This window comes from Thamnophis elegans, chromosome 15 (genome assembly GCF_009769535.1).
Source record: "Thamnophis elegans isolate rThaEle1 chromosome 15, rThaEle1.pri, whole genome shotgun sequence".
NCBI classification, from domain to species: Eukaryota; Metazoa; Chordata; class Lepidosauria; order Squamata; family Colubridae; genus Thamnophis; species Thamnophis elegans.
Genome location: NC_045555.1, coordinates 9,780,719 through 9,791,493, shown reverse-complemented (window position 1 = coordinate 9,791,493; position 10,775 = coordinate 9,780,719). Strand labels below are relative to the sequence as shown.

At 46.8% G+C, this 10,775-nt stretch overlaps 1 protein-coding gene across 1 annotated transcript in view; it reads left to right on the top strand.

Moving 5' to 3' along the window:
- Positions 1-3,417: 3,417 nt before the first annotated feature.
- ALDH4A1 (aldehyde dehydrogenase 4 family member A1) overlaps positions 3,418-10,775 on the top strand; it is a 29,904-nt gene continuing 22,546 nt past the window's right edge. Inside the window, exons 1-4 of the mRNA XM_032231842.1 lie at positions 3,418-3,525; positions 6,781-6,874; positions 7,772-7,864; positions 9,456-9,503. Coding sequence (XP_032087733.1) covers positions 3,473-3,525; positions 6,781-6,874; positions 7,772-7,864; positions 9,456-9,503 — 288 coding nt within the window. The 5' untranslated portion in view covers positions 3,418-3,472. The remainder of the gene's footprint in view (positions 3,526-6,780; positions 6,875-7,771; positions 7,865-9,455; positions 9,504-10,775) is intronic.

The following is a 10,775-nucleotide window of genomic DNA, read 5'->3' as shown; positions in this document are numbered from 1 at the left end:
GCTAACCCCTGACCTGGGCACTCGTCACAGAGAAGTTGTGGGGTGTTTTGCTTGTAGGTGTCCAAGGGAAATGGGGGGGTGGTCATTGTAAAGGCAGAGCTCAGCAATATGATGCAGGCTGTAATTAAGGGGTTATTTTTGTTTTCACTGCTTTGGCAACTGGGGAGGCTGCCCCAAGCGAAAAGTAATTGTGGTCAGTTAATGTTCCATCATGGCTTCGCTCGGGGAGCGCTGACGTTGATGGTGCTGATGCAGTGGGCAGGCAGGGAGTGCGTTAAGGGTCTGATTTTAGGAAAGGGAAAAAATATTGGGGTGGTTACAGGGCATATCTCCCATTCCTTCCTTTCTCTCTTCCCCCTCCCCGTAAGGCTGTAAATACTTTCTTTTGTATTCATAAGACTGTGTCCCAGTGACACTTTTTAAAGACTTTAACCAATCTCCGTTTCCTCGTGGATTTTTAAAGGCAGGCGGGGGGGGGGGAGAGGGGAGGGGAGAGGGTGGAAGCTAACAATGTTCCTTTGCTTGTTAGCAGGGTGATGATGATGGCGGTTTCTGTCCCAATTCCTACGCAAACTGGGTTTGTACAAAATTTGGGGAGAAGCCTTTGCCGACTTCGTCCGTTTCAAAGGAGAAGGGAGGGAAAATGTCCAAAGAAACCGTATCTCGTTCCCATGATTGTACAATTTAATCGTAGCTCAAGCCATGATGAGGGACGCAAAGTCCCCTTCCGGATGTTTGCAGCCTCCCGAATCCTCCCTCTGAAAATTCCCTGAGTTCACACCACTTATTCCTTAAAATCAGTATCACACCCCTTGGTCATTTGCACAGCCCACGAGGTTGAAATGATCTGGGGAAGCGGAGAGACTCCGTCCTTCCCCTCCTGGATCCAGGACATCCCAGAAAGTCCAGGGGGAAATTAACTCAAAAAAGCCAATTCAGCCTTGTCACCCACCCACCCCCCACCCCACCCCTGGAAGTTGGGGAGTGGAAGGGTTGCTGTTTGCGAATCTACTTTAGGCTGGAATAAGTCGCACATTTTTGCAGAGCTGCTTAAGACCAAAAAAAAAAGTGTTTTAACGTTTTCAAACGGAATTTTCGTCCGACCTCCGCAGTCTCATGCGTCCACGTTTATGAGGTGCGTGCGAAGAACGAAGGGGGGAGAGGGGGAGGGAAGAGGAGGATGATTCAAGAGCAATAGTTGTGTCACCCCCAAACCTTATTCCACTTTCTTGAGGTCGCCCTTTGATATTATAAACTGAACAATGGTTTGGAATGGAAATGTTTACTGTGTTGTACATATTGTGCTTTATATTCTGTATATCGGCCTGTTTCCAAGGGGGGCTGTGGGGAAGGGGTGGGGGTGGGGGGTAACCAGATGTCATGTATTTGTGCACTTGCCCGGAGAACCGGTGGTTAAGCTTGCTCCAAACAGGGTGTGGGGGTGTTATTTCCTCCTCTTTCCCTCCTACCGTACAATTTAAGAAATTATGATTTCAGGATCCTTAGATCTCCAAGCTTGGCGACTTTAAGCCAGGTAGCAAAGCTGGCTGGGGAATTCTGGGAGTTGAAGTCCACCCAGCTTAAAGTCACCAAGCTTGGAGACCCCTGTTCTAGGGAATGGTTTCCACAAGCCCTCTCCCCATCCTCACCCGTGCCAAACCTCCCACACGCATTGAGCCAACCTGCCCGCCTCCTTTTCCCTCCCAACAATGTCTGACTCACTCACTCCCTGTTCACCTTGGGATAGTTTCTCCCCCTCCCCACGTTGCCCACTCGAAGAAGGGACTTCTGTGTGGTTGGATTCTCCCTTAACCTTCCTAACTCCCCCCCACTTTGAATCTCCGTTAAGGGTGGTGGGTTTCTCTCCGGTTCCCCCCCTCCCCCGGGGGGGGGGGAGTTCTCTTCCATTTCATATGGTACCAAACGGGTTTCTCTGTGAATCAGGGATGGTCTCGGAAGCTTCTCAGTGAGGCTGGGGAAATGGGGTACGGTGGTTGTTGGTTTTTTGGGGGGGTTTCTGAGGAAGAAACCCCCTGACAATAAATGCCAAAATTTCTGGTTACTAAATGTTTTGTGTGAGTCTCTCTTTCTTTCAACCAAACATCCCTCCCCAGTGCAAACCCCTCCCCCCTTCCTGGGGATCAGATCTCTGCTCCTGGGACCAGTGTCACTGGCCGGGAATGCCAGTCTTCCCCAAGGGGCCTTGCTCAATCCCTGCCCCTTGTCCTCAGGGCAGCCTGGCAGCCTCGTTTTTACACCAAATGCCACCAGCTGTTCATATTTCCCCACTCTCGCCGCAAATCAGCACAGAAGACACAGCTTCCTTGTAGGTTAGGACACCCTGTGCCAAGTGGGCAGAAACCTGGGCACCAGCTGCATTTTATTTAAACTCTCCTCCCTCCCTGGCGATCAGGCCTCTGCTCCTCGGTTCCAGTGTCACTGGCCAGAAGCGCCAATCTTCCCCAAGGAGCATTGCCCAATTCATGCCCCTTGTCCCCAGGGCTGCTTGGCAGCCTCGTTTTGCACCAAGTGTCACCAGCTTAGGAAGAGTCCCCTTCATATTTCCCCACCCTTCCATTGCAAATCAGTGCAGAAGGCACAACTTCCTTGTAGGGTGGGACACCCTGTGCCAAGTGGCTAGAAACCTGGGCACCAGCTGGGTTTTTTTATGCCAGCCTATCATTGGGCTTTGACCTCCAACATCGGTGCCTTGGGGGGCAGACGATCCCGATGGCTGCTCGCTGCAAGGCTCTACCTCGCACATGCCCCCTGCGAGGTAGGCTGGCATGAATGGGCATCAGTCGCCTTGCCTTTCCCAAGTTGCACTTGCCTCTTCCTTGTGGGGAGGGAACAACCTCCACAGGGCAAGGTTCCCACAGTTGAGTGATGGGAGTAGAAGTTGTGGGAGCTTCATCCCTGGAAGCTTTCAAGAAGAGACTGGACTGCCATCTGTCAGAAATGGTGTAGGGTCTCCTGCTTTGGGGGGGTTGGACTAGATGACCCACAAGGTCCCTTCTAACTCTTAAGTCTATCTGAAAGACATCTCCTTCCCCCCCCACCCCGTTCAATTGCGCAACTTTTCGAAAGGGGGAGGAGAAGCGCCAGCGCGGCTTCTAATTGGTGCTCCCAAGGCCGCCTTCGGATTGGCTGCCTTGCTTCCCGCCCCTTTTCGCCTGGACCGCAAGGGACTAGTCCATTCGCGGCGCCAGAAAAGGGGGGGGGCGGTGGTTGTTCCTTTGCCTGCCCTGTGCCTAAAAGCTTTGAAAGACGCTTACAAAAATATGCGTGTGTGTTTAATATAAAGTAATCGTGCCCTTTCCCGCGGAAGGCGCGTTTTCGACCAAGCCAATAATAATAATAATAAAACAACTCACACGCACACCATTTTGGGAATGGTTCGGCCCGAGCGGCGGCACGCGCCGCCCGGCATCGCCGCCTTGCCTCTCTTCCCTCAGGATCAGGCGGGGATAGGATGGCTTTGCGGTTACCTCTTCTACGCCGGCCGGGCTCCCTCCGTAAGCTGAGGTGAGTCTCTCAGTCTCTCTCTCCCCTCACCGGCGACTCCCACTCCCATCGTCCCTGCCGGACCTCTGGTTTGGGAGCTTGGAAGGGGGGGGGTGTCCCTTCTAAGGGGGGGCAATGCCGTCACTGGGGCTCTTTGAGGAGGGGAAACCCCCCCCCCAACAAGGGGAACTTCAGGGAGTGGGCTCCACCCACCCCCCCCCATTCTCCGTCCACTTATTTTGGAAAATAATTCATAATTCATATTAATTTTAGGAAATAATCCCCCCCCCTTTGGAAGTCTTCACCTGCTAGCAATCTCTGCTGGTGCTATTATGATTATTATGCTGGTTTCCCTGTTGACCGTCATTGCTGTATTAATATTACCGACTTTCATAATGATGACATAAGGGTAAAAAATAAAATAATAACGGTGATAATATTAACAGAAATAGTAATGAAGGCAATTCATAATAATAATAATAGTAACAGCAATAACAGCTGACTGAGTTTCATGTTTAATGAATAAAGTATGTAATAAGGATAATGATGTAATAACAATTAATATAATAATATAAAAATAAGCCTGTGTAATTTGCATTTTCTTCCATTCACCCTCCCTTTATTGGCAGTTTGCCTTATCTTCCTCCTAAGCCGAAGGGAATCAGGCAGGTGTGCCTTCCGAATCAGCCATTAGCAAGCTTTAGGAGTTTCAGCTGTTATAACTGCCCTATAAATAAAATATAAATAAACACCAATATGCACGTCTGTGTACACACACACACACAATAGCTAGTCCTCGACTTACGAGGCAGTTAAGTGAGCTTTGCCCCGCTTTACGACCTTTCGCGCCACAGTTGTTAAGTCACACGGTTGTAAAGCGAATCTGGCTTCCCCCGTTGGCTTTGCCACGTGACAACCGTCATAAATATTGAGTCAGTTGCCAAGCGCCTGAACTTTGATCACACAGCCCGGAGAGGCTGCAACGGTCGTTAAGTGTGAAAAGCAGCCCTCTGTCCCCTTTTTCAGTGCCGTTGTTACTTCGGACGGTCCCTAAAAGAACTATGGTTAAGTTGAGGACTACCTATGCATAGACATATTGGGGGGGGGGGGGATAAAACTCTTTTACTTGGGTTGCCCAGAAAACCTTTGAGATCCCCCTCCCTCAGTGTCAAGTTCAGCTCCTTTGTGTTTGTGTGTGTGTGGGAAACACTAACCCTTTCTCCTTTTCCTTTTTTAAATTTTGCTTCCAGCCTGGGGCTTTAAAAAAAGCAAAGTGACAGGTTAGTCCTGGTGATGAAATATTCTTGCTCTGTCATAGGGTAGTGGAAATTTTTCTCTCTGTCTTTTTGCTTGCTGAGTAGAAATAGATCTGACAGGGCTGGAAAATCAAACTGGCCTTCTGGTTTCCAGCTGCAGCATAATTTCAATTTAAAAAACCATTGCCTTTTGCTGTCAGTATTGGCCTTTTTAGGGCTACTTGCATTGCTGGAAGAATTGCGACTTTAAAGGACCTCAGGGAAACAATAAAACACATAAGCCAGACAAAACTGCTAAAACAGGGGTGGCATGCTGGGGGTCCTCTACTTATAGCCATTGGTTTAGTGACCAAAATTACTAAAAAGAAAGTGACACAATGACCAATTACTTGATGACCATTGTGGCGTCCCCATGGCCACACAATCGAAATTGTCAACTGTGAGAGTTGCGCTGTTCTGGGATTATGTAATCCCCATTTGTAACCTTCCCAATCAGTTTCAAGCAACTTGGGGAGTTGCATTCTTTGGATGACTGCGTGACTCGCTTAACAACTGCAGTAAATTCCCTTAACAACCGTTGCAAAAAAAAAAAAAGATAGTAAAATCAGGCATGGCTTCCTTCACTGCCACCTCGCTTAGTGGGGGAAATTCTGATCTGTGGTCGTAAGTCGAGGACTACCTGTAAGGTCCAGAGTGGTTTGGTTAAGGAAGGCCCAATCAAATGGAAAGCTTTAAATTTGGGGCCCAGAAAGTTCAGTCTCCTCTCCCCCATTTCAGGTTTACCTCTGAATTTGCTCTCTTTATCTACACAGCACTTTCCTTTCTGGTGTTTATCAGAATTAGTAGGGCTTTGGTCTTATCAGCCTTGGTCGAGATAAAGCCAAGCTGGGACCAAGGGAACTTAACAGCAGTCCTTTTTTCGCTCCCTGGGCCTTCAAAATCAAGGTTATGCCTCAAAACCTTCTGAAGCCAAGAAAATCAAACTTTGCACCTAAGCACAAAAGTCCAGCTCCTCAAGCGTGCATTTTGCTGATCACAAATCCCTTGGAATGTGGAAAACAAGAAAGAGAGGGAGAGGAAAGGTTTTCAAAGAATAATGCCTTCTCAGAAAATGGCCTTTCAGAATAAATACTCTCCATATTTCGTAGCATATATCTCTGCTTTAAAAAAAAATTACACTCCGAGTCAGCATTAGGCTCAGATTGGGGAAACCTGACTGGTTCACATCAAACTTACAAAGGGATTTTCACTAAATTACTGCTTTGTGCAATCCTGAGTCCCAAGGGGAGAAAGAAACCACATTTTAAACTTTGGCTAACCTCGTTTTATTCACAACATTTAAACTCCATTTTCAGACGGAAAAAAAAGTTGCTGGCACAGCCTGTTAAAACCAGTAGCATGCCCCTGTCTTCGGACTGACAATGTAAAAAGCATGACATACGAGGAAAAGGAAATGGGGAGGGAAGAGGAGAATGGAGCAGCCATTGGGGCAAGAAATAGATAGTAGGTGTGGTTATTTATAGCTTAGGAATGCAATGAAGCCTCTCAACAGGACCAAAAGACTTATATACTATTACCTTCAAAGCTGTATCCATGCCCATGAGGGAATCTTTGTGTTATACTTTATTCCTATGCTTATCTTATTAAAAGACCTGTGTTGCAAAATATATAACAGAAAATAGCAACAATTTGCACTCCCTAAAATAATGCAAGGTTCAAGTTTTAAACTTCCCTCTCCTTTTTTAGTCCTGGTTTATTGCTTACTCGGGTGTTTATTGATGCACTTGTTCGTCTGCATTTCTTTCTTCCCACCTCCTGCTAGAATTTCAAAGCAACATACGTGGCTTTCCCCATTCGTTCGCCCTTCCTCTTTTAACAGGGCAGCCCTCTTTGGAACTGAAGAAACAAAGCGTTACTATATATCAGGCCTGCAGATTTCTCAGGGATCCCTTGTGATTCTGACATAAAGCGAAATAATGTCTGGGTTTTTTTTTTTCCTCTTTCCTTCCCCATCCCCCAGCCTGCGGTGGCAGCACCGTGCCTCTGTCAAGGTGGTCAATGAACCCATATTGGCCTTCAAACCTGGGAGCCCTGAGCGAGCCGCCCTCCAGCAGGTAACAAAGACAAAGAGGAGTGCTCATTGTGGCATAGGCACTAGAGCAGGGGTGTCAAACTCGATTTCGTTGAGTGCTGTGTCAGGATTGTGTTTGACTTCGGGGTGGGGTGGGGCAGGGTAGATGTGGCCAGCTTGATGTCACTTGTGTTGTGGTGCCTGTAGTGGCCCGAGTGCAGTTTGGTGGCCCTGCCTTGCTGGTAATGGGGCAGATAAAGATTCCGAGATTGGGGGGTTTGGAGAAAATAAGATTTGGTGGTGAGATTTAAAGTGAGGAAGAAAAATGTACTCTTTTCAGGTGCAAGGGATTGGCAGGAAGGTTGAAAGGACAGCATGCTTTTGGTTGTGGAAAACAGCAACACAAATACAAGTAGTCCTCGGCGTATGACCACAATTGAGCCCAAAATGTCTGTTAAGTGAGTTTTGCCCCATGTTTACGACCTTCCTTGCCACAGGTGTTAAGTGAATCCCCGCAATTGATAAGTTAGTAACACAGTTTGTTAAGTGAATCTGCCTTCCTTACTCACTTTGCTTGTCAGAAGGCCACAAAAGAGGATCGCCTCGGGGCACTGCAACCATTGTAAATATGAATCACAGTTGCCAAGTGTCTGAATTTTGATCATATGACCCCCTGGGGATGCTGCAATTGTAACATGGGCATACGTCACATTTTTCAATGCCGTTGTAGCTTTGAACGGTCACGAAATGAACTGTTGTAGGTTGAGGACTACCTGTATCCTATTTGGGGAATGAAGAGAAGGGGGCACAAGAAGGTTTCCAGAATAGGCAAGTTGTGAGTAATACAAGTGTCAGAGAAATAATTTGTTGTGATCTGGGGAACAGAAGAGATGAGAGGACAGCTAACCTTTTTTTACAAAATTGTTACTTCCTTCTATAGGCTTTAAATGACTTGAGGGGCAAGACCGAAGATATTCCGTGTGTCGTTGGGGGCGAGAAAGTGTGGACAGCCGATGTGAGATATCAAGTGTCGGTGAGTTCCACCAGTAAGGGCCTGCTTCATTGGGTACTCTGATATAACAGCTGTGTTATGGCCTGTCGGCCGCTGACCCCTTCAGCAGCCAAATCAGATGAGAAAGCGGTATGGGAATCAGGGACAATGTCAAGGCAACCCGAGAGCTCTGAAGGGGAAGAGGAAATAGAGCTGTCAGAGAGACAGGCAGAGCCTGGGCCACCCATCAGCCCTCAGATGGAGAGTCAACAGCCGCCAGATATGGAGGTGGTTGATGAGGAAGAAGAGGAACAGTGCCTGACATGCAGATGCGCAGAAGGCAGAGGAGAGGAGAACTGTGGAAATCTATGGGCCAGTCCTTGGGACAGAAGAGCCACTGTTGCTAACGAAGCCCCACTTTACCTCTGGGAATAAAAGTCAGGGTGCAGAGATGAATAGGTCTGGCAGACAACTATTCATCTCCCTGCCGGTCTTCCGAATCATGTCTGAAAATTATCAGAATTATTCTTGGAATCTGTAGCGCCTTCTGAATGTGTGTGTGTATGTGTGTGAGTATCTCCTGTGGGGGGAAAAAAAGTGAGTGCACCTTCCAGAACTTCCTTTGCAAGTGTGGGAAGAAGGAGATAGAGAGAGAGAAAGAGAGACTCCAGGTGTGTTGGGCCAGTTCAGGGGGAAAAGGAGCGAGCGTCACTTTCCACAGGATTTAGAGACTTCAAAGATTGCTGTGTGAGAGAGAACAGCTGCTGGCGCCCCTAACAAAAAGAACGTTTTATTAACTACAAAGGTCGTGTTTGGGAGCCAGGTCAGAACAAGCTGGGATAAAATCCCCCCCCCTCCCATCTTTCCCAAAACAACAGACTCTATAGTTTTACTTGTAAAAAGAGCGCAGTTCATCAGTGTTTGACCCAAGGTCTGTAAGTCTCTGTTTGGTGATAACGGTCAGTACTGGTCATAAGTATTTTACCTGCTGTATTTCTTTTGGGGACTCTATCACGGCTAGAATGCTTACTGTATTTTCCGGAGTATAAGACGCACCAAGATTTTGAAGAGGTAAATTTTTTTTAAAAAGTTTTTGCACTCTGCAGACCTCCCAAATCCTCTGCTCGCCTCAGTTTTTGTGAAAAACAGGGCATGCAGAGAGTTTGAGAGGCCTGCAAAGTGCTTTAGGAGGTTTGTAGAGTATTCCGGGGGGGGGGGGGAGGTGAGCAAAAAACAGCCTGTTTTTCATGAAAACGGGGCTGTTTTTGCCAAAAAAAGGGTCATGCATTTAGGAGGCTTGTAGAGTGCTCCTGGGGGCTGGCTCATTTTTTGCTCATTTTTGCCCTCCCCAGGACCACTCTAGAAGCCTCCTAAAGGCTATGCACAGACATTTTTGCAAAGGGTGGGGGTTTTTGGGAGGCCAACAATGTTGTATTCAGTGTATAAGACGCACCCAGATTTTCACCCTTCTTTTGGGGGATAAAGGTGCATCTTACTCCTAAAATTATGGTATTTTAAAATAATCAGATGCATTTCTGTTTAAAAACGAGCACAGGTGGTTTTCGATTCCACTTGGATGATCGCAGGTCATAATTGTCAACCTTTTTCTTCCTTCCTCTTTTTTCCCCCCCAGCCCTTTAAACATTTACATCAAGTGGCCAGATACTGCTACGCTGATAAGGTAAGCAAAGCATCCTACGGTATGACTTTTCGGGGGGGGGGGGATTTCACAGGTAGGGATCGTTTCAGATTGAGGCTGTGCTTGTAAGCATGTTTTATAATAACCTTGTGTAAGCTCCCGAGCACCATCTACAAAAGAGGGTGTCCGTTGTATGTCTGAGCGACTCACTGTTCTGTCCCTGAATCCAGGCCTCGAGCCTCACTCGCCTTTGAGATGAATGTCTTCTTCCCGAGGCAGAGCAGAATTTAACCCTCCTTTGGGAAATTTCCTGACAAATGGCTCTTCTGTGCCAGCAATTAGGAGCTATGCCCACAACACAACTGATATATAAAGGAGTGCTGGTGAAGGCAGGGTTATACAAAAAGTAACAAACTCAATAATAATAATAATAACTCCGCCGTTGCCGGTCCCAAGCCCGGATGAGAAAGGAGGAAGGTTGGGATCAGGTTGGCATCTGGTCCCGTAAAAAAACCCCCCGCCAACCCATACAATATGGTGAAAAAAACGAATAAGAATTCCATACCGCATCGGTCGTCGCGCGGGTTAACAAGGGCCGTGGCGGATGTTGGGGTCCCTGGACATCCGTCGACAAGTGGGCTACAAGTGGACCAGCCAACAAAACGACAAAAATATAGTGCAGATGAAAACCGTGCCATAATGGCCTGTTACTACAACTCAGAGCCAGAAAAAAGAGGATATTTAAAGCGAATGTATGAATTATGGAAACAACAATATCCAGATTCAAATGTTAGTGAACAACGACTAGCAGATCAAAGACGATTTTTTTTTTTAAACAGAACTTTTTTATTTTTCTTTAAAAAAAACACAAATATGTCATCATTTGTCAATCATTAAGACATTGAAGTACAATTTTTTTTTTGATGTGTGTACCCCTCCCTCCCTCCACCCCCCCACCCCCCCTCCTCCTTCCCCCCCCCCCCGACTTCCCAGAACCCGTACACGGTATGGATTTTTAACTAACACAGTCTAAAATCTATTGAGAAAAAAGAAATAAAGAAATTAATGACATTCTAGATTGACCTTAGCTTCTTCTTACTGAACTGACTTTTAACAGTTTAAATCATTTCTGATCTTAAGCATAGGCTAACTGGAATTTCTTAGTCCCGTATTTATTTTGTATATAGTCAATCCATTTTTTCCAGTCTCGTTTATATCTCTCATTTGAATGATCTTTGAGATATGCCGATATTTTAGCCATTTCAGCTAAGTTTGTTACTTTCAATGTCCATTCTTGAATTGTAGGCAAGTCTT